At 40.9% G+C, this 24,329-nt stretch overlaps 1 protein-coding gene across 2 annotated transcripts in view; it reads left to right on the top strand.

Moving 5' to 3' along the window:
* ppp2r5b (protein phosphatase 2, regulatory subunit B', beta) overlaps positions 1-24,329 on the top strand; it is a 40,261-nt gene that overhangs the window by 10,178 nt on the left and 5,754 nt on the right. For both annotated transcript variants that reach the window (XM_071477782.1, XM_071477783.1), the window contains exons 2-12: positions 9,064-9,260; positions 11,368-11,469; positions 12,644-12,736; positions 13,215-13,345; positions 14,473-14,532; positions 17,820-17,928; positions 21,570-21,623; positions 22,610-22,660; positions 22,759-22,878; positions 23,217-23,344; positions 24,212-24,313. In XM_071477782.1, the coding sequence (XP_071333883.1) occupies positions 9,064-9,260; positions 11,368-11,469; positions 12,644-12,736; positions 13,215-13,345; positions 14,473-14,532; positions 17,820-17,928; positions 21,570-21,623; positions 22,610-22,660; positions 22,759-22,878; positions 23,217-23,344; positions 24,212-24,313 (1,147 nt within the window). The remainder of the gene's footprint in view (positions 1-9,063; positions 9,261-11,367; positions 11,470-12,643; positions 12,737-13,214; positions 13,346-14,472; positions 14,533-17,819; positions 17,929-21,569; positions 21,624-22,609; positions 22,661-22,758; positions 22,879-23,216; positions 23,345-24,211; positions 24,314-24,329) is intronic.

Genomic DNA, 24,329 nt, shown 5'->3' with positions numbered 1-24,329 from the left:
AAGATGAAAGTATGAATTTTGCTGTGCCTCTTTCTGGCAAGACCAGACTTGAATTTTAGGAAGAAAAAAATAATTGAGTCGTTAGTTTCAATGAGAAGTAACGGTTATGGGGTACACACGGTGTGAGTGTAGCACTAGCACAGAATAACTTTCAGGTCAACAAAATAATCCAGCCACGTCCATCATACAGCAACACTGCACCTAGATTTTGCAGTCGACACATGTTAGACCGTCTTGCTTTAAAACTACAACTTCCTCCTGCAGAACAGCAGGAAATGATGTCAAAAGACATTGTTGTGTAATGTATAAAGCAACAGTGAAACACTGCAGAAATAGGTATTCACATGGTAAAAACTAACACTAACTAACACTAACACTATTTCTGACAGAGACCCTGGTGTACTTCACGTGTATTTTCCTGTTTAGATATCATTGCTTTCATTTCCTTAGCTGCTGTAATTTGTCACAAAGGATTTATTGTCAATGCAATATTTAACTTAACCTTAGAAGAGCTTTACTCATATGTGTGTTTGCCCACATTATAATGATATAATAATGAATGTAAAGCAGGCTCAGTTTCAAATGTGCTGTTTACTGTAAAACAGTCACCTCCTCACACAGATTGTATGCAGGAGATTGAATGACTCTGTGTGTGTGTGTGTGTGTGTGTGTGTAAGGGAGAGGCTGGGTGGATGGGCCTGGTATTAGGTTACAGAAAGCATGGAGTAGTTTTTGCTCCATGACTGTCTCAGATCAATTAAGAGGGAGAGTGGGGGAGAAAGTGAGGCGGGTGATGAAAGAAATTGAGTGGATGAGGGAAGAGGAAATGACTGAACATTAAGTTGACAGGTGGAGGAGGAGCAGTGGGAGGAGGAGAGACAGCGAGATAAAAAAAAACAAAAAAACAAAAGAAACAAAAAAAACAAAACAAAACAGAGGATATTGCAGAGGAGAGAGTGTAATGAAACGGCCGGCGATGCAATAATCACAGCCGCTGCTGTGTCACAGAAGAAAGAGATGATTCTTCAAGGAATACACTGAAGCCTGGGCAAATAAGCTCTCTGATTGAATCACCACACGTTTCATCTTCGTGGATGTTCACTATTAAATATGCTCTTGTGGCTCTGAGGCAGTGCAAAGCTGAGAAAACAAAGAAAATCAAATACTGGACATGCAGAGGTGACGTGTGGTGAATCAGTCTCGATGGAAATTTTGCAGGAAGATTTGTTGTAGATTGGATAAAATATTGGAAACAGTGAATTTTGCTGGACAGTGCATCTTTCCTGGTGGCAATACATCACAACCAGCTTAAAAAAAACATGCTTAATCAGGAAAATGCGAGATTTTTTTTCTGTACTTATCACATTTTGTTGATTTTGACACGTAGCAGCAGCAGCAGTGTGGAAAGCACTGATGTATACGCTGCAGAGCAAATCAACAGATTATTATTCAACAAGTGAGGGGTACAAAGCTGCTAATCAAATGTTGAGGGTGACTCCAGCTGGGATAACCGTCTCCCATATTTGTTTACTAACTGTCTGCGATATGTGTTTACAGCTCACACAGCAAATATTGCTTTCGAAGGACAATTTTAATATCTTAATTTCCTGAAAGGCACCCCGTGGTCGAGGAGACCTTGGACCTTCAGATAAAATAGTCTGATACTAATGGAAATCTATTGATAGTGATTCAGCTGATTATAGGTAGAGTAATCGACAAAAAAAACCAGACAATAGATATGAACCGCAGCCTGTAACGCCCAGCTGGTCTCTGTTCATTATGCTGTGTCTTGGAAATGTGTATAATTAGTAACGTGGGATTATTTAAAGATGGGCTTAGTGTGCCACTTAATCTTTTACCATGATTTAGCCCCCGCTTACAGCCTTTGTCTGTGCATCCTATAAAAACATTCTGCCAAGTAATGTGGTGTTTTTCAGCAAAAGTCTTCAGATACAGCAGCTGTCAGTGTCACTGTCATTCATTAATGAGCTTAACTTCAATCGTTTATATGTTTCAGATGGTAGACATCTTAATTTGGAGTAAAACTCTCTAAAGATCCTCAACAGGGAGCATCAAAAATTCTGGAGACTGGCTCTATAATTATGTCTTGTTTTATGGTAATCTGAATTTCTTAGCAGCGTTTTTGGCCTGAAAAAGATAATTGTCCCATTTTTTTAAAACTAGACGCCTGCCAGTGAGCACAGACTCCCATCACCACTGAATCTGAGGACACCACCCCTGTAATCTGAAGTGAAATTGATTTGGACCCTGCACCAATATTCACCAAGCTGTGTACTCGTGTGCACCAACTCCAACAGACATGCAACTGATCTTCTCTACTAAATACTTCACTATGTTCAGTAGCTGTTTGCTGACTTTGCAGGTAGTGTAACAACAACAAAGCTGTGCACTGTAAAACCAAAACAATCAGCTGAAAGATGCCAAAAAGCTCCACAGAGCTGAGGCGAACTGCAGGTTCATGTGATAATTTCACTTGTCTCACATTACTTGTAGTCATTTAATCCATTGTTATAATAAAAATATTGGTAAATGCAGCTTTAATTATACTGTAACCATTGTTTATGTACCACAACCAGAATATTTACCTAACTGTAACCACACTGTAGTTGTCATATGCTGTTGTCAGTGACAAAATAACCATAAAAACATCGTCCATGGACGTAATTCTGAATTCTGAAAGGGTTAAACATTTTAGAGGAGAACTGTGTCATTATTATTATCATCCGCTACTGAGAAAGAAAGATATGGTCACTCGCTTAAAAACATACATTTCCATCAAAACTGAACCCAAAGATATCATTGCGTTTTCATTTTTTAGTTAATTTTGACCTTGCAAACATCCCCTGCAATTTGGAGTCCAGTCTCTTTTTTTCGGCTGAGCGATTTGCAAAAAAAAGAGAAGCATATTATGATTATTTTGACAGATATAATTTTAGTGGGAATGATATGTTTCACTTTCACTGAAAAAAAAAAGAAGATAATAATTACACATTACATCTGGAGAATATGGTTTGTAGGCCGGGACATCTGTGCTTCATTATGTTGTGATATTTACCTTTATCAAAAAAAATGCAGCTCCTGTGATTTGGATATTTTACTTGATCATGTTGTGATTTTGACAATATTTGAAATCATCGTTCAGCTCTACTCTTCTTGTTACTTTTACAAGTTAGGTGTAAATGTCCATATCCGGATAAGTATCAAGGTATAATGAATTGTTCCTTGGCCCGAGACCAGTCTGTGCGGCAAATGTCAGGAAAATCTGCTCATAATTTGGTGAGATCTCCTGCTGAAAGACAGACAAGCTCACTGAGCGGAATAAAACATCACATCCTCAGCACAGAACACAGACCTGTCCAAAAATGTGCTCGTTTTCTCTCCACTTCTGTCAGCGGGATAGACTTGATTATCAGTAACATACAGCTCTATTTATACGTTATATGCTAATACCTGGCTGGTCTCATTACCTATTCTCGGTACCATCACCAAGCGACTACTTCCAAGAATTTCCTGCTCTAATTTAAAGCAGCGGGATGATTCGTCCTGTTCTTTCTCGGCAGGTAAATTGCTGTTTACTCTTCAGTCTTCTTGAAAATGTGAAGAGGGGCGACAGGAGGAGGATGTAGTCAATCACAAATGATAACATCCCTCCTCATTCCTCTTTCTAATCATGCTGTTTATGAGCAGGGTAATGGATGAATGTGTTGTACATGTTTCCTAGACAGTTTGTCACGTTGTGGATGGATTGCGTGTTATCAGGAGGATTAGATTATTTAGAGATGGACTCACAGCCCGTCACTTAAACCCCTTAAGGTGATATTTATACTGCCCTGACTTTTACACCGCATGGCGTCTCACTTCTGATAGCTGCTGTAGCTCCTTCTACTATTTATAACTGTGTCTTTCTCTTCTTTATCTGCCTCTATCCCTTTCTGCCTCTTTCTCCCCTTTCCCCTCCCTTCCCATCTTCCTCTCTGCGTCACTGTATCTGTGCATTGAGCATCATTGTGTGCTTAATGACAGAGGTGCAGAGGCGGCTTGGATGGTAGCTGAAACAGAAGCTGTCCTCCTCTTTTTCTGTCTCTCTCAGTCACACACTCGGCCCCAAACAGAATAACTGTTATTTAAAGACTAGAGCGATGCTTGCTCATTAAAAAAAAAAAAAAAAAAAAAAGCCTCGGAGAGATGGATGGGTGGAGGAGAGGAAGGGAAAAGATGGAGGGAGTGAGGAGAGGGGAGCAAGGGAGGAAAAGAAGGGAGGTTCCTCGTGATGGAGGGGCATGATGTCATCTTTTAACCCTATACCGCTCCCCTCTCCTCCCTCCTCTTTCCTCCCCAGATTCTCCCTCCTCTCCTCTCCGTGTCTCTCTCCAGCAGGACTATATTTAGAGTTGTGCAGCTGTGTGTGTCTGTGTGTGTGTGTGTTTGTGTTTTGATGCAGGCTGCTTGGCACTGCTCAGTTGTATATGTTGCTGCTCCTTTTACCGAATCCATCCACCCCTCTGCTCTCCTCTCACTCTTAGCATCTTTTCAACGTCACATGCTGTCTTCTCCCCCTCTGTGGCTCAGGTTGTTTTTTTTTTCCATCTGCTTCTCTCTCTTCCTTTTCTGTCTGTTTAAAGGATGAGTCTGGAGACAGTCTATATCTTTCTTAAGGTCAACAAATCCCAACTAAAAGATCAAAACAATGAATTTACCCTATTAACAGGCATTGTCTATGTATCAAAAGTCTAATTGTTTATACGTTTGTGCCTTAGAGCCCCACAGTTGTTAATAAACTATTAAAATCACATATCCCTTCATTACAATGAAAATAGTCACAAACATACACTGGCTTGCTGCAAATGTATATTAATTTATGGCTGTTGGTCCCAAACAGATGCACTATTTACTCTTTATTATTGATAATTAAAAAAAAAGAAAATATATATTTGGGACACATTTTAAAAGGGTTACAGCATTAGAAAACTGAACATTTTATAATCATTTCAAATTCAATTATTTGAGGTTTTGAGAAAGAAAAAAGAAAGAAAAGAAAATAATTTCTCACCAGAGTCCGCAAAAATCTGCCCGTTTAATGTTTTCTTATCTATTAGCAAATGATATCATGCAGCACTCCTCAGATCCACTTACGTATTTATCAAAGTTAAAGTCATTCAGTCAGAAGCTTTCTAAACTGCATCTGTGACATGTGTGCCCTTGGTCTTTAAACAATGTGAGGATCTTCTTGTAGTTTTATTAGCCCTATTTTGTTGGACTTATCTTTTTTTTTTGTCTTGTTGTGTCTGGATTGGAATCACACTGTCGGACTCTTCATTTTTTTGTAATTGCTTCTTTGCTTTTTGCCCACTTCCACCTTCTATTGCACCCTCAGCTGTTTGTGGAGAGACACTGTATGTCCGTCATATTTAACTGTACAAATAAGGCTGACATAACTTAACATGCAGGTTGGAGTTATCTTTGGCCTTATGTGAGGAAAATATTTTTTGTTAACTTTTAAATGCACCTCAGAGGAATCTTTACACAATATCATCTACATGACAAATTGCTTGAGTGAAGATATTACTGCTTTCTTTCTTATATACACTTATTAAGAAGTCTAGTTTACCTAGTTACACTGAAGTTTTACTTACAGTTTACAATTTGTGATTAAGTACAGTAAATTAAAGCATTTGTATATTTTTAACCACTTAGAGGATGTAAATATGAAACTGTACATAATGAAACTCGTATAACAAAAAGTGAGATTGCTGAGTGAGCTAAAACATTTAAGTTGAGAGCCATAAAACCGAAACAATTAGCTGAAAGAAGCTAAAAAAGCTCGGTTCCTGCAGCGTCACGTGGTTATTCCCTGTGAATTTGTCTCTTAGAGTGATCCCTTAAATTAGATTAATTGTTAATAAAGATATTAAATTAAAAAATGTGTGCAGCTTTAAAAGGAAAAAATGAGCAGCTTCAAAAGACAAATAACTAAGGCTAATTAATTATTCTTTGCAGTTGTTCATTTTGGAAGTTTGTTTATTTACATACTCACTTGGGGAGCAATGGCAATAAGGATAATAATACAGAGCTCCTGCCACTTTGAATTAGCATTGATAGCTTACTGTTTATAATCAATTAAATGACAAGTATAATTGCTTTTCTCAAGCTGCATTGTGTTTTGTGTGCCTGCTGTGCGTAACTGTTTTAACCTGCTTTTATAATTGTGGTAATGTGATTTTGGTGATGCTGTGCCATGTTAAACCTCAAGAGACGTAAAATTTAACTACATGCATATAACGTTGCATATTAAATTTTATGGTTGCAGCTCGGCTGTTACTCAAAGCACCAATCTGGATTGTCAGAAACATGAAAATAGCTCAGTCATCACAATTCAGCCGCTGTGATTAAGATCTCAGTTAATATTCTAATCACTGCACTGACACGATATTAGAAGCTGCTTTGAATGAATGAGTCTGGGGTGACCTGCGTTGACCTAATATTAGCACAGTCAAAAGGAAACCTGAAATTCACTTCGCTCAGTATTACCTCAGTTTGGCTTCTCTACTGTCTCATAATGTGAATCTGTGTCTTTCATTTTCTCTCCCTTCATTCTCCCACACTTACTCTCACATGACCCACCGAGTCCCTTCTCTCCCTTCATCTCCCCTCTCTTTTTCTCACCTCCTACCTCACTCTCTTTCTCTACAGCACTCATACGCAGTTTATCTTTCCCTTTTTCTTTTCACCTCGCTCTGTTCTTCTTTCTCAGTCCCAGCACGGCACATCTTCATACAATTACTCTCCATTAAAAATGGATTAGATTTCACCTTCACAGTCTGTCTACAGAGGGAGAACAAGAGGAAGGGAGGGCGAAGACAGAGAAAAATGGGCGGCTTTGAGAAACCAGGAGAGGACGAAGAGATAGGAAGGATATGAAGGGGTAGATTTAGAAGGGGGCAAAGCAAGGGAGGGAAATGGAAAATAGAGGGGTGGAGAAAGAATGTAAAAAATGATAGAAAGGGGAAAAGAGGTGGAGGAGTGATGAAGGGTCAGGAGGATGAAAAGATTGAAGCTGCAGCTATCTCAACCAGCCAGAAGACATGATTACAGAGGGCGTTTGTGGTCGCTCTGCACATTTTAGACTCACAATGATTCTCCCAGTAAAGTCAGGAGAAATAGTTCACCCTCTTCAACTTTTCACACTTGTTTTTTAGTCAGAAAATTGTGCAAACTTTTCTATCACACAGTCACTGAGAAATGGCTGCAATTCAAGAGCATATTCAGCGCTCAGTACAGTGCACCGGCTCACTGATGTCAAAACTGGATGTAAAATGGGCTTAAAGGAAGGTGAATAAAAGTTAATGCAGGTGATGTCATGAACTGGTCAAAAAAATTCTACATCACCATCCAAAGTGTGGAAAGTATAGTAAGAAATAATTAACAGAAGAAAAGGCCACCTTCACTGGTCTCAAAAGAGTGTGTGTCTTGTGCCTCGACACATCGAGCAAAGGGCAGTCCTCGTCTTTTGTTGTGCAGCTCTGTGCCAAAGGCAGCAGATGGTCCCGTCGTGCCCACATGAGGTGAGGGGGTCTAGGGCTGGAGGAGCACCAGTCAGCCCCCCCCCTTACCCCTCCTGTGACTCCCACCTGGGGGTTAAGAAGGGTTAAATCTAATCCGCTCCTGCTATGTTTGTGTATGTGTGTGTGTTTGAGAGAGCCTTGGATCATCCTCCTTCCAACTGCACAGTCAGTCTAGACTGCCTCCATGCAGCCATTGTGTCCTCTTGGTAAAGCTCTATTGTCTTGCTCGGACAGAGGGAGATTATTTGTATAAGGCGAGAAGGTACACCTCTACAGCAGTCCAGTAATTTTGACTGAAAATGTGAGCATACAGCGGCATAATCTGAAAACCCTCTGTCCATTTCTGTTAAATGTATATAGACCTAAAGCTGTTTCTCCCTTAAAGCTGTTTATTATGAACATTTCCACTGCTATAAAGATATGACAAAGCAGCGATTTAAATGAATCTTTACCTGCTGTAAATTTGTTAGGTAGGTTGGATTTAGCCATTAGTGCCATGCCAATTGTCGCTATTTTTCAGTTTAAATATCAGGTTTTTCCACTGGCACTGGACGGTTCCAGTGTTATTTGCTCTCAAATTACTGGGTCTCTCTGAATGTGTCAAGTATTTTGAATGTTGGGTGTTGTGCACCTTTCAGTGCAGGACACACCAACATGATGGCCAATGGGGAGGCCAAGCTTTTTTTCTGTGTATTTTTATATCATCTATCTAAATCTAGAGTATATACTATATAATATGTTTCTGACCTCACATACATCTCAATCATACAAGGATCTAAAATCTGAACATTTCACAGCTATATTTAGCTACTGATTCATCAATCATCTGGTTACCCAGAAGAAGAACCAAGCTTTTCCATTTGGCTGCTGTCAAGACCTGTAACTGTCTATTATGGTGTTTGCTTCATTTATCTTTTTTGCATGATGCTTCACAGGCTGAGCTGATGAGTTTCACACCCCCTCAGGCTCGTGGCATCAGTTTAAAGCTCATCGTACTTGTTCAGTAATCCATGGGTATCAGCTGCTTCCTCTACATCGGTGAAAAGTGGAGTTTTCAGAGGCACAAGGTTTTAATCTGACTGCCGGCAGCAGGTTGTTTCATTGTGACAAACAGGTCTGGAGAACGAATGTGACAGGTAATAGGACTGAGATACAACACAGCCCTCTGGAGCAAGGCTTGTGTGTGTGGACTGTGTGTATGGATGCTCACCCCTGTGTGTGTTGGTGTTTACAAATGTGTTTGTAGAGTTATAGTCTGTTCTCTTTCCCTCATTACCCTGTAGAATACGTCTCTGTATACTCCAGCCTGCTTTCTCACACGCCGGCTTTGTCAAACGATTCACTACCAAACACAAAGCACCTTCCAGGAACGCCATTGGATTTGACTGAGCTGTATTACATTTTTCTGCCCTTTAACCTTCTTGTCTTCTTCTCTCTCTCCCTCCCTCTCTTTCTTTCTTCCTCCCTCTCAATCATACAGATGCCCCGGTGGCAGAGTTACACGACCTGTTCTGTAAGAAGCTGCAGCAGTGCTGCGTGCTGTTTGATTTCCTGGACTGCGTGGCTGACCTGAAGGGGAAGGAGATCAAACGTGCAGCGCTCAATGAGCTGGTGGAGAGCGTGGCCACTAGCAGAGGAGTCCTCATAGAGCCTCTCTACCCAGAGGCCATAAAGATGGTAGGAGGGAAGGAGAGGGGAGGAGAGGGGTTGGAGCGACCGGTGAAAGACAAATGGGAAAATACTAAGAATCCAGACGCCAAAAAAAAAAAAAAAAAAAGCTGAACATCTGAACACAGACAGTGACAAACAATAGTGGTGGCACATGAGCAACTGGATCAATAGCTAAATGGATGGAAGGGGAAGAAATATAGAAGGCCAGATGTACATTTCCACAGGTGAATCAATCCTTATTAAATGCAACACCTGGAGGAGGAGAGAAAGAGGGATGAAGGAGGAGAAAGTAGACGGTGTTGTATACAGCTGAGGAGCTGTGATGGAGTCACCAGCGGCTAAAAACAAAGGCGGTGAAAGAGGAGAGAAGAAGAGAAAGGAAGATAGGGATGGATAGATAGAAAGGAGAGATAAGAGTGTTTGCAAAGGGTGCTAAGAAGCAACGGGCTGCACAGATGGTGAGAAAGAGAGGGATGGAAAAGGAAAGACAGTGGAGAGTGTGGCAGAAAGCATGGACACCAACAGGGAGTACCAGAGATCCCAGAGGATATATGGAGGAGGAGAGGAAGGAGGGATTGAGAAAAGAAGAGGAAGCGAGCAGAGGATATAGCTTATGCTATGGAGCAATGATACCCAGAGGATGTGAAAATGCTGATAAGACAGAGGACGGGGTAGGAAGGAGAGTCTCGTTTAATGTGTGACCACATGCTGAAAAAAGCTTAAGTTATTAGGTGACCAGTAATAAAACTAGTGGATAGTACTGTAAATGCAGAAGTGCAGCACCACAGGATGAATGTAATACAGAGAAAAGGGATGGAAAGAGGGGGAAGTTAGGCACCACTGTTTATACCATGTTATAAAGTCAGTCCATAAAGAGTGCACCATATATGGAGTTTATAAAGTGACTATAATTCGTAGCAACCAAAACATGACAGTAACTAATTTTCTTTCAGACAAGACTGAGTGTTTTTCTGGCCATGGTGTCGGTTCTGTGAGGCTGTACTTTGACACTGCGGGGCTCTGAGCTAAACGCTAACATCAACATGCTGACATGCTCACAACGACAGGGCTAACATGCGGATGTTTAGCGGGTGCATTGTTTACCGTGTTCACCACTTTAGCTTCGTGTGCCTTCACATTATCATGTAGTGCACAAGTGGTGGAACAACCAGCCGACAGACAGGCTAACACTGCCATCGCTAGCTAGCATGGCTAAAAACAAAAATGCAGCTGCAGCATAAAGCCTCTAATTTGAACATGAAATTTAATGAACATTAGAAACAAAAGAAATATTGTGCATAAAATAATGAAAGAAAGGCTAAAGGGTGAGAGACCGGCTGGAAAATGGGAGGGGAAGAGAGGGAAGGATGGAAACATGATAAGACGGATGGGTTAGTATAGGGAAGAGCTGCAGAACGGTTTAAACCTTTGTGAATCAGAGTAAGCTGATCCCATATCCTCCTGCAGAGAGAAGTTGAATTCATACAGACGTATGAGATGTGGAGGAAATGCTGCTGAATAAACGGGGGCATTGAGATTTACCACGTTTGCTTTTCGCCATATAGTTTAAACAGTGGAAATGCATTAGCTGAATAAATCATGACGTTTTGAGCAGTCAGGCTGCATGACTTATCAGCTGTTCTTATAACACAGCCTGTGAGCAGCATCAAACATGGCCGACGAGACCGGAACTGTCTATGACAGCACAAAAACCAAAAACAGTTAGTGACGACCACAGTTTCAAAATTATGTGTTTTCCTGACGCAACTGTTTCTTCTCTTGATTGGACAGTTATCATCTGCTGTAGTAGTGCAATACTGCCACCTAACAAACCTACTTTATTAACTTGATTCAGCTGATAGCACTATCCAACTTCCCCTATAGTGTAGGGCCTTAGATTAGCAGGATGATATGTTCTAATGTCTCTCTCCACCTCTACACCCTTCCCTTTTCACTTCACTTTTCTCTCTGACCTGCTTTTATTTTATCCCCTTCCTGTATCCATTTCCCTCCTAACACCCCCCGCACATTTTCATCTTTTCCACTCTGTATTTTTCTTCCCCCTGTTCCCATTACTTTCCTTCCCTCCTCCTCCTCCTTTGTGGTTTTCCAGATCTCGGTAAATATCTTCCGGACTCTCCCACCCAGCGAGAATCCAGAGTTTGACCCTGAGGAAGATGAGCCGACACTGGAAGCGTCCTGGCCGCATCTGCAGGTACATCACATATACACAAAATCGTGTTGTGATGAACTTATGACCAAATTTACATAATCTACTGAGGTAAAGGGAGAAAAGGACAGTTGCTCTTGAAAAGGATATGTTTAGCAAAATGTGCTGACTTTGGTATTTTTCTCCCAAAAACTGGACTTATTGTGATGCATTTGCTTTGTTATTTAAGCAAAACACAATGCAGTGTCAGTAAGTACCATGAAAAATGGGCTCAGCTATATGTTATATATTACATTATGGAGGGCGGACAATGCTATAATGCACACAGCTCCCACCAGGTGTTGCTTTTAATGCAGCGTTCAGCATTTATCTGCACATAAACCCACAGTACCTGAGCCTGAGGTCATTTGCATCGGTGAAAGCAGCTGGTTGAAGCAAGATTCTAGGAAAAACGCAATGTTTCATCTGCCCGAATCACAACATGGAGCGAAGCAAACACGAACTCTTGATCAGACTTTCCCAGACAACAGTTGGGTGCCGTGTACAGTCACTTGTGCACCTTCAGGAAGAGATGAGTCAAAACACAAACTCAAATGTAATGTCCACACGGTGTCATGAAACAAAATCAATTCCCTTTCTCACTCAGTTGGTATCTTTAGCGTCACTGTCTGTAAACTGAAACACACAGTAAGGTGCTGAAGATTTCTGGTTTCTAAAGCTCAGATTTTTCCACTAAGTAACCTCTTGCTGCTATTTGTAGCAGGCATGAATGACTCATACCACAGGGCCCAGAGCAGTTTTAAAAAAATATTTCACCATTTTGAAAAATACACTTGTCGGACCTCTTGTAGAGAGTTACATGAGCAGATTGATATCGCTGTCACATCTGTGTGGTCAGTATGAAGCCACAGCATGCAGCCTGTTAGCTTAGCCTAGCCTTAAGACTGGGGAAATCATGGGGAAACAGCCAGCCTGGTTCTCACTAGAGGTAAAAAAAAAAAAGTAACCCCCTCTAAAGCTTGTTATTTAATCGGTTTCATCTCATCTCATTAGTTTAATCTGTACGAAAACCGTAGTGTAAAAATGAGGCGAAGTTATGTGTACAAAGCAAATAGAAAGCCTATACTATAGTTGTATTTTTCAGAATTCAGTGTTTGTTTAAGACAACCCCACAGACACTAAATGACATTTAACCTTTTGCTGTTTTCACCTCTGTTAGCTCGTGTATGAGTTTTTTCTGCGTTTCCTGGAGAGCCCAGACTTCCAGCCCTCCATGGCCAAACGCTATGTCGACCAGAAGTTTGTCTTGCAGGTAATCCTCTCTCCTTCCCCTCCTGGAAAAAAAAAATGCTGTTTGTCAAATTCAAAGCTCTAAGTTGTTTCTAAAATCCAGATAAATGGGAAGATATAAATAAATTAGTTCTTCTTTGAAACACACCTAGTTGTACTCTTAAAGTGCTTTTAAGTTTTGGTATCTCGGTTTGGGGGCACGCATAAAAAATTGACTCAAAGATGTCACAGTTCTTGTTATAGAAATTATGAGGATAAAGCAGTTAATGTAATATTAATTTTGCTGTCAGGGCAGTAAAAATATATTTCTATGATGATAAAATGATCACAAGAGAAATGAGAAAAATACTCAAGAGTTTATTCAGATGTTAAAATTAGTCTGGGGTTTGGAGCTGGGTGTTAAAGTGAGGTGGAGGTTAGCGAATGAATGCAGTCACAAGTGCAGACGCACTGTACAAACACACTGTATTTGTGTCTGTAATTATCTTATTTGTGTGTAGCTCCTGGAGCTGTTTGACAGTGAGGACCCCAGGGAGAGGGAGTACCTAAAGACCATCCTGCACCGTGTCTATGGAAAACTACTGGGCCTCCGAGCCTACATCCGCAAACAGATCAACAACATCTTCCTCAGGTAACAGGCTGCAGTTTACCCGTGCAATGCTCAGGATTTAATGGTGCAACTTACAGCAATTTAACATTCATTTTAAGATTAAACATTAGTCAACAAACAAAGACTCTTAACAGGGAGGAAAACTGCCTCTGTGCTGTTTTTTCTTCATAAAGACTGAACAACACAAAATTCACATGTTTAAAACAGTGGTTATCACTGGCTACTGAGGTTTGGTGAGGAGCTAATTTCCAAACTTCCAACTTTTCCAAAGTAGCTCTTCACACTTACATAATCTTTGCAGGGCCTCAGACATAGTAGAAATAAGAAAAGGGGTGCCCTGAAGGAACTTTTCGTTTCTGTAACAGTTCCTCAATTTTAGTTTCTAAGTTTTAGTTCCTGGTACTTGAAGTTACTTTCTGGTGAAAAAAAGAAACAAGCAGCAGGAAGCGCAAGGGTCAATGGAAAATGTAGCGTTGAGAAACACCAAATAGTACACGTTGCATGTAAAAATGGGTAGTTTGGCTAAGAAGACGCAGTGTTCTGCGGGCATGGACAGTAATGAACAACAGTAATGAACAACCATGACTGTGCACATTTGCTCTGACAGCCTTATATCTTTATCCTGCGTCAATGCTGAGAGCTGAATCTCTGTGTAGTGACACAAATCTCATCAAATGCTAGCAAAAGTGCTGTGATGTACAGTCGCGTTTCATCTCTTCCCTTCACCAAGTGCCGCTGAATTGTTGTCTTTTGTTGCGTTTGCAATATAATTCAAGCACGGCAGAGCTGCGATGCTGCAACAAGCTCCGTTTCTGCTTCAGTTAACTGCTTTTAGTATAATTGTTTGTGCCATCTGACAGCTGCAAGGCAAGCATATTTCATTAGCTCATATTGTGCTTCTTTTTCTTTCATTTGCCTCCTACGTGATAGCATCACAGAGATGACACAGGGATTGTTAGGAAAGACAGGAATATCAGGACATTTTAAGCACGGAGCCATTTTATGCAAAGAATGTGTTTTACTTTTTCTAAATTTACCATCCTCCTTTTAATTGTTTTTACCATTGTTCAACTAGAAACTGCTGCTTGATCGACTGATGTGTCATTGCGAGTCACTCTTTGCATGTGTGTGTTGTTTCTGATCTGCAGGTTCATATATGAAACTGAGCACTTCAACGGAGTCGCAGAGCTGCTGGAAATCCTCGGCAGGTCTGTACTCACACACACATTTTGTAGCGAATCATGGCCTGACGAATGCATTTACAGTAAAATTGAATAACAGGCACTCACAGGCTCACACACACGGACGGCATCTGTACGTGGCCAGCTGCTCTTATTCATGAGACAGCAAGAAACAAAGTGAATTAAACAACTATGAAAAACGGCGAGGAAAGCATAACCACTATGTATTTATTTTCATTTTCCATTCATCATCATCGCTCCCTTATTCTTATCAAGTGAAGACACCTGTGTAGAGTCCATTGGAGTGAGAACTGAAAGATGAGGAGGGGAGGGAATGAGTAAAGGCTGAGTGGGCGAGGGGTGGTGGCAGGAAAATAGAGACAGAAACAAGAGGTGGGTTAAAGACATAAATGAGAGATGACTCAGAGGTTTGTGTAGTTTTCTTGTCTCTGCGGTCAGTAAGAGAAATGTGAGGAAGATAGAAATGAAGAGAAATCAAGGCAGGAAGTCAAACCGATAAACACGTCTTGCTCTCTGCCTGAGCTCACACACAAATCAATGAGAACAAGAAGGGAGAGATGATGGTAATAAAAAGAAAGAGGGGTGGAGAGAAAATGGAGGCTGGGTATAAACAAGGTGATTTTATCTAGTTTGTTTTCCTCACTCAGTCCACATGCAAAGTGAAGGGATATCGGAACATTTTGGGAAAACCTACCAACACCTCTAAAGCTATCTTGTATATCTTATTGGACTGAGACGTGCACGTAGAGGCTCACTAGCCAGGTTGGCTCGTGAGCTTGCTGTATCATTGCTAGCATTGTTAAAAGACTCCTGTTGTCGAGAGCGACCACAAAGATAAAACAACCTGTCAGTCAATTCGCTCTTTAGTTATTGACTTATTCTGAGAAACACTGATAGAATAAAAAACACCACAGAGAAAACTCTGAGTTAACCAGCTAGCTGCTGCTAACACTTTGCTATCACGCTGAGTGATATTTCAAGAGAACATCCAGAGCTGCTAGCTTAGTTAAGCTACATAAAAGAAAAGGTTGGTTTCTGTGTCTGAGTGATTATTGCACTCTCTGTCAGAAAGAAAGCAGTGAATATTTCCAGATAGCAAGATACATCTGGTCTATACTTGGGCCACATGCTTGTGTTTCTTCTGGTCCCCAGTTCTGTCCCATATCCAGCATGCTGGTCAGACCTCCACATCTGGACCAATGCTTGTGCACACATAGGAAATCTTCTGGCTGTCAGCCAACACCAGAGGATAGCAGCTGGAATTTGCCCAGATGTGGAAGTATATGGGCCAGAGTTGGGACGTGGCTTCGTTTTCGAAGTTTCATTTCGCTATCTGGGTTTGCTTTTATCTCGAGGACGTTGTGCTTGTTGCTCAGTCTGACCGAGAAGTTGACAAAATGAGGGATGTTAACTCAATATTCATTAGCTCCTTTATGTAGACGTGCACAAAGCTGATGGTTAGCGACAGTCTTGAGAACGTTATCGATGGTTTACAATAACAGAGATAACTTTGCGTGTTAATTCTCTTCAAGTGTTTCCACTATATCATGTTGCAGCTCTGATGTTTGATTTTCTTTTTAGCATAATGACTTCTGAGCCCACACAGACAGTGACAGCTATGTAATGATAACAGGATTATGTTTGTGGAGGTCAGCAAAGTGCAGCAACGTAACCGAACAAGCAAGAAGCAAAGTATTAATCAGACAGAAATGCCTTTAAATAACCTGTGTTTATGTTAAACAGAGAAGAAAGTCAAGAGACTGCGGTTTGCTTGTTTTCCCAACTTAAAGGATGAAAACAGAAACTTTTCTTGTTACCCATAATTACCATCTCACCTGCTAATGATCAAAAAGGGACGGTGACTTTTGAGGTTTGAGAATTGAGAGGTTGATGGAGTAAAAAGGGAGGAAGGTAGAGGAGAGGATGAATGCAAGGTGAGGAAAGAGGGATGAGAGATGGAGGGAGGATGAGTAAGTGAACACTCAGTGAGTCAGAAGTGGAGGAAAGAGGGAGGAGGGAGAGCAGGAGAGGAGAGAGAGAGGTTTGTATTCATGTTGGTGGTAACAGAGGTATTTATAGCTCCTCCCACACAGGGAGAGAAGGAGAGAGAGAGATGGGCGAGGGAGGATGCGTTGCACAGAAAGAGGGAGAAGACAGAGGTATTCAGAAAAATTGTGAGAGGGAGGCAGAAAGACAGATTAGAGGAACAGCAGGAGTGAGATATTATTGAAGGAATAAACAGACAGAGATGCTTTTAGAGAACGGAGGCAGACAGAGACAGGCAGTCATGTCTCAGACAGGTAGACTCTGTTGCACAGACACTAATATAAAACTGACAATCAGCTCAGAGCGCTGCTGAATAAGTGTCACACTTTCCAAGTTTAGTTCCCACTCTTCCGTCGCTCATCCTTTTCTATGTGCAGGCCGAACTACCAGTGTGTCAGTGGAGTAGTGAGCAGCGCAGACCACGCATTTGTCCAGTCACTTGGAAATGGACTCAGTACAGAAATAGACTTCATCACGCAGACAGATGCAGATGTGAACTGGCAGAGTTTGGCGTAATAATGTGATGTAAATAAATGTCAGTTTTGCTGCTCTCTTTAGATTTAAATACAACCTTCACCACAGAGGATTACATTGTTAGTCCAAATTAAATTAATCAAAGTTACAATAGGCTTACAGTACCCTGTGATCATGTTGTATTCTCATATTTGATCGTCAAACAGCTGATCTGGATCATGTGATAAAACTGTCTGTTGATTAATCGATCGGTTGACTGGCCACTAATTTATCAACAACCATTTTGCTAATTACTATAATTAAAAATTGGAAACATTCATTTTTTTCAGCTTCTCAAATGAGAGGATTTGTTTCTCTTCTCTGTTTTATATTTTCCTAATTGATCTTTTTGATCTTTTGAGTTTGGACTGTTGGTTGTAACAAAAACAAGCGAGTTGATTATGTAACCTTCAGGGTGATGAGCAATTTTTTTTTTTTTTTTTTTACACTTCTTTAAATAATTCATAGCATTTTAAGGGTTTACTTGATCAACCAAAAAGAAATACTGAAAGATTATTTGATAATGAAAGTAGATGCAGCTATAATTGACTTAAAACTCACATAATCATGTCTCATGTTTTTGACATGTTATATCTGAAAGACAGACAGTGTGACAGGAGTGAAAAACACGGTGTTTTTGCAAGAAAGACAAACATGACAGAAAACAATGGAGTTCAGGCTCCACAGACTGTGACTGTAACTCTAACTGTGCTCTCGTCTCGTCTCTCCTCCAGCATCATTAATGGCTTCGCTCTGCCTCTGAAGGCCGAACATAAGCAGTTCCTGGTTCGGGTCCTCATCCCGCTACACACAGCAAAGTCCCTTTCCATCTTCCATGCACAGGTCAGTGATATAACCCTCAATATACAAATATATCAAGTTCTTTGTTTACACATCAGACTGTTTCTTTTGATAGCTTTTGGCCTTGAAAACGTACCAACTTTTTTTGATGCCACGTCTATCTGGATATCATTTTACCATCTCTAATCTAAAAACATTTTGATAGTGTTTGCCAGTGTGTAATTATATTTGTATCTTGTTAAACTATTAACTCAAACCCAGATTACTTACATTACATCCTTTAAGCTTATCCTGCAGTTCCTCTCCTCATTAAAACGTACTTCACTGTTGGCTTTGGAGACTCCAATCCACCACCTGCCATAGGATCTGACTGGCTCGTTTACTGTACCTCTTAGCCTGTGTTTTGTTCCAGCAGTAATCTGACAGAGGCATCACCAAAATCTCCTGTTTAAAGTGCGATTTGTGTTTTATGTACATTTGGCTTCAATACAATGTGCATGTTTGAGGATGAAACATAGGAATCAAGTATATATGACGTGATGCCTTTCAAAACAAAGCTCTAAGTGCAGCACAGCAGTGGTAGTTCGTGGTTTCTGCAATGTGTGAAATCTACCACTAGGAGGCAGAGTTGAGTCACAGATAACTGCAGAGAGACGCACTCACCTTTGAATTGAGTTTGTGCCTTTGGTTTGAGGTATGTGTGTGAGAATGTGTGTTTGGGTTATCATAATATTTGATGACACAGATGGTACAGATGGTAGTCTGATGTGTGTTTGTGTTTGTGTGTGTGAGCCTATGCATTTTATTTGTGTCACACATTATTTGATTATGCAGAAGGTACAGTTTGTTCTCCACAAATTGGTGTGTGTGTGTGTGTGTGTGTGTGTTTGTGGGTGGTAGAGTGGGTGGTTGTGTTTGTGTATTCTGCGTCTCAGCATCACCGTGCCCTACATTTCTCCTCCCCGTTTCTCTCCCTGTGGTTCACACACATACATTATTCACACACTCAAACGCACACTCGGTTTGACAGGGTCACGGGGGAAACGGTGCTAGTGGACAGCAGTTTTGCATTCAGTAGGTGTGGCTGCAAAGGAGTGACCCAGTTCTGGATCTAAATATCAAAATATAATGTCTTAGCCGCACCTTTTAATAATCTTAAAGGTTTCTCTGCTCTGTGAAATACATTTGAATCATCCTGTCTGTAGTCTGTGAAGGGTTTTCACATTTATATTCATGTCAGTGAATTGTAAAAACGGCTGTTTAAGCCATATTGTGTAACCACAACATGGTTACAGATCATGGTTTCAAATATCAAAAAGCAGATGCATTGTATCCACATTTTCTAAAGTTAAACTGAAATTAAACTGATCTTTTCTAAGAAAACAGTAATGGTGGAATAATCTGTTTGGCACTAAAACAGTTTGTAATATCACTTCAGTTTGAACATCCACACCACACTGGGGACAACATTTTTAGCTGTTGCCTGGTCCATTTGTGATTTTAGCACTTACGTATGTTACTTGGTGACTCTGCACGTTAGTCACTTGTGTCATATTTGACTTTCGGGGGGCTGTGTGCAGTGCTGAGGTGTAAGGATACTGTGAGTCTGGTCATGTGTCCTCACCACAACTGAACTCATGATTAAGATAGTGGAAATCACGTTTTTAACCGTGTTAACATGTCCATATGATGTTTTTTATATAAGACATATCACAAGTGAAACACACTGTCAGTGCTATGGCTGTGCACTTCCACCTTGAACTGCAGTGAACCAATGGGAGTCTCAAACTAATTCACACAGCCAGGGATTCATATGTCACATACCTAAGGAACCAATCCAGTCAACTTGAACGGGGGCGGGCAAAATAAACCTGACACCTTGTCAGTGCAGAGTTTGCATTAGCACAACCACTAACACTGTGTCAGCCACTGCCTGTTACAAGCTAACGAACCACAGTAAGGAAATGAACCCTCCTTTCTGTAATGTACACAAAATAAGATGAACGAAAAGTATGCTTAGTGGGACTCAGTACTGAAGATAGCTAGCTAAGCTAAGTAGCTTTCACTTTTTATGTGATACCCTAACTGCTTAGCTTCTGCTATCTGAGTGAAATACAGCACCATGGGTCTGTCATAATGAGTGTTGTAAAGGAAGAGATCATCTGTTAAGAAAGGGGGAATAAATAAACCTCTGCATCAGTGTTCATAGGTTACACGGAGATACGATGTGCTCCAGTGAGGAGAATTTCAGTTTGACTTCAAGCAAAATGAAACTGTGAATAACCACATTTGTACAGTAGCTGACAAAGTAATAGAAAGACCTGTAAAAACATGGCAAGGTTACTTTTTAATGTGCAGGTCATAACAAATTTACAGGCAAGGCCAACTCTCTAGAATGACTTCATCCCCAAAAATAGAGCCTAATTTGACCTGTAGCCTTGACAAATCAATATTGATAAAATCTCAGCCTTTAAAAGACTACAGTGTCCATAATCCTTAGCCTAACAACGACCTCCTGCCCCCACAAAGCACAGCCTGACAACAGAATCCAACATCATATTTACCCCAAGCGATTTCTCTAATTCCTCACTAACGCTTTAAATAGTTTGACCGCTCAGCACCTTTATTTTAATCCTCCTGTTTTTCCTGCTCTTCTTTCTATTCAAACCTGACATCCCTGCTTTCACCAGTCCCTTTTTTTAGCCCCCGCTCCCTCATTCTCTGTGCTTCTGTAACCATGTTGTGGTGTGAGTGAAGGACGGGAAAGTTAGGGATGGAGCGAGTAGAGTAGACAAACAAGAAAGGTACACTGTGAGTAGGAAGGGGGGATTAGACATGAAAGCTGTGAAAGATGTGAAAGCCAGACAGACACAGAGACAGACAATGGAGCTACAGGTCAACAATGAGACAAAGAAAGAAACCACAAAAAAAGAAAAGAAAGAAAGTAAAAACTGGTCGTCCTACTCAAGGATAGAAAACAACCATCGACAATCTGACAGTACACAACCTCTGCTGTAACTATAAAACTGCTCAATCCAGCATACATCTATTTTATCGACATTTGAATGTACTACACTGAAAGCTGTAGAATGGACCAGTGAACAAGGCAAAGGTATAAATAGGACAGAAGAGAAAAGACAGAGGCAGAGACAAGAGGTCTAAACTCTATCTCACATTGCCCTTAAGGGACTTTGTGTGTGTGACATCACTCCTTCCGAAGTAAACACACGCACACACAGTCTCCGTCGCCACGGTGCCCACTCGCCAAGGCAACCGGCCTGGTTGGAGGGGGCAACCGCAAAACACACACATGCATACGCGCACACACACACACACGTTCGCACACATTCGCTGAATAATGGGAAATGAATGCAGGTCGTATAAGAGGAGACAAGAGCTGATGTAGAACTACACACACACGCACACACACACACACACACACACACACATACACACACACACACACTCTCAGACAGACACTCTTGTGAAACACACATCTCCCCTTGGAAAACTTGTCTTTCCGATCTTTAGCAGTGTCTAATCCTGAGGGATAAGTGCTAAGATCCCCCTTGTCTCCTTGACAGTTTCAGGGAACGTGTGTGTGTGTGTGTGTGTGTGTGTGTGTCTGTGTGTGTGTTTGGATTGGTGTGTGTGTTCTAACCTCATCTCCTCTGTCTTTACAGCTGGCCTACTGTGTGGTGCAGTTTATGGAGAAAGATGCTACAGTCACTGAATATGTAAGACTGTTTTTATCACCTTGCTATACAACAACACACTTTCTAATCACATTTAAATGATAATTGTTTTTGTGAAATATTGTTACTTATTTTGTAGTTTTGGCCATTTAAAGCTGCACTAAACAGCATTTTATATAAACAATGGGTCCAATGATTATGCTGATGTGACAGATGCCACTCATCGTGATGAACTCACAGAGAATTATCACCCAACTTAGCAAGCACTTCCCCTCAGCTCTGCAGAGCGTTTTAGCATCTTTCAGCTCATTGTTTTGGTTGTGAGGACCACAACTTTACAGTTTTGCCCCACTCTCTTCAACCTTGGCAGCTGTTGACAGTGAAAATCTACTATACACTACCTGACCAGCAGCTGACACAGTTAGAAATTAATAGGTGAACACTAATACTAAGACTAATAGTGGAGCATTTAGTAGCTAAAAATTCAGGTATTTTTCTCAGGGGTTGGTGGAGACCAAAACAGAGCTTAAAGTGAATATTGGACTGATGGATCACGGTTTAAACCATCACGGTTTAAAGATTCCCTGATTCAGCTTAGATCTAACACACACAGTTCTCCTGTGCAGTTAGAGATTATTAAAATTATTTGGGGTCTCAGCATTTACTCTAATAAGAGCAGTTTTATCATAACTGATAGAAATGATGCACAAAAGTACCAAAATAAGACTCAGGTTGTAAGAAACTTAAAATATTTTTAATATTATCGCCAGTCTGGCAATAATATTGAAACATTACAATCAATATTAGTCTTGTGAGTAGTTCATCATGTAAACTCGTTCACCTCATTCACAAATATCTGGACAGTAAGAAAGAGATTCAGTACAAAGTAAACAACTAACTTCTTGATGCACTAGTCAGAGTATGAGTTAATGGAGATGGCACCGATGGATGTCAGCCAGCCAGCTACCCTGCTGAGCTAATGGCTGCAGTGTTTATTTATATTCATGTGTTGCATATTCTCTCTGCAGATCATCAGAGGGCTGCTCAAGTACTGGCCAAAAACCTGCACGCAGAAAGAGGTGAGATAGCTGATTAAATGCTGGGAGCCTCTTCACATTTTTTCTGCCTTTCTCGTCCTGTATAAAATGTGTGTGTGTTGGTGTGTTTGTGTGTTTAGGTGATGTTCCTGGGGGAGATCGAGGAGATCCTGGATGTGATTGAGCCATCTCAGTTCATTAGGGTGCAGGAGCCGCTCTTCAAACAGATCGCAGCCTGTATCTCCAGCCCTCACTTCCAGGTTAGCACCACACCCCTGTCTGCATTCAAACCATGCTGCTATGCCTAAGACTGTTTGTGTATTGTAAAACTGGAAAATTGTCCCAGAGTAGTAACACAAATTACCCTGCTCTCTAATTTTGGGAGTAATAAGCCTGATAACAGTCACCTAATTCCCTCCAGATTAATTATATCAATTCAGAAAACATGATCCACTGAGGGACACTGTAGATTTAAAGTCACTTAATTCAAAAAGTATGGGCAAAAACAGTAGTTTGATCCACCTTTGATAAATAAAAGTCAAGAATTGTGTGTGTGTGTGTGTGTGTGTGTGTGTGTGTGTGTGTGTGTGTGGCTCAGGTTGCAGAGCGGGCACTTTACTTCTGGAACAACGAATACATCCTCAGTCTGATAGAGGAGAACTGTCAAGTCATCCTGCCGCTGGTATTCGCCACCCTCTACAGAGTCTCCAAGGAGCACTGGAACCAGTCAGTGGCACAAATGGACACAAACACACACAAATTGATACAACTCATAACTTTTGTTTTCAGCTTTTGGTCGATTTGGGTGTAACCTAGAGCTCTATCACTGTTTGGATGGAAAATGACTACATTTGAAAGCACTCCCAGTCGGTCCTCTGTCCCATCAGAGGGAGATATGTGTTTTTTGGGAGCTCCAATCAGGACAAAAGTCACTCTTATCTGTTATCTAACTTGGCAGATGTCTTAAAACGCCTCTGAACACTCAAACAGGGACCAGTGAAGAAGAATGCACAAGTTTATGATTGACCTGTTGGTCAACTTATTTGAGGAAAAAAACAGCAGCATCCAAAAAAGTCATCTGTGCACTATGGTCCCACTGCAACATGCACCAATTTTAGAGGATTAATATAGGATTATTATTACTGATGCATTAACATGTAAGTAACCTTGCAATGTTGCATCTTGTTAAAGTGGACCTACGTTTATCTAGTTTATATAGATGGACTTATAGACTTAACAGTACTCCACTTGTGTTTGGTGCACAGTGAAGGAAAAACTTCCTTGGAAATTATATTTTATTCCTCTATATAAGTATAAAGTAGCATAAAATGGAAATACAACTACTACTACACTCTACTACTTTCAACTACTGCTAATACTTAAGAGGATTATTTACCATTTAGCTTCATAGCTGCTTCAAACTCTAGGTTATAAGCAATACATGAATGATCAAAGTGTTGTTATTTTGGCAACACATACAGTTGCCAGTGGGTCAGTCTCCCACCAAAACACAGGCTTTTCTGTCTCCTAACCCACAATCCCATGGGACAGATGATCAACCACATGAATTATGTTCTATCTCTGTCCCTCCAGGACCATCGTGTCTCTGATCTACAACGTGCTGAAGACCTTCATGGAGATGAACAGCAAGCTGTTTGATGACCTCACTGCCTCCTACAAAGTGGAGAAACAGAAGTGAGTGTGACTCACT

The sequence above is a fragment of the Trachinotus anak genome, unplaced genomic scaffold (genome assembly GCF_046630095.1).
Source record: "Trachinotus anak isolate AG129_WGS33_773 ecotype Australia unplaced genomic scaffold, CSIRO_AGI_Tana_v1 ptg000005l, whole genome shotgun sequence".
NCBI lineage: Eukaryota > Metazoa > Chordata > Actinopteri > Carangiformes > Carangidae > Trachinotus > Trachinotus anak.
The sequence above is the reverse complement of the archived record's forward strand: the minus strand, read 5'-3'. Positions and strand labels throughout refer to the sequence as shown.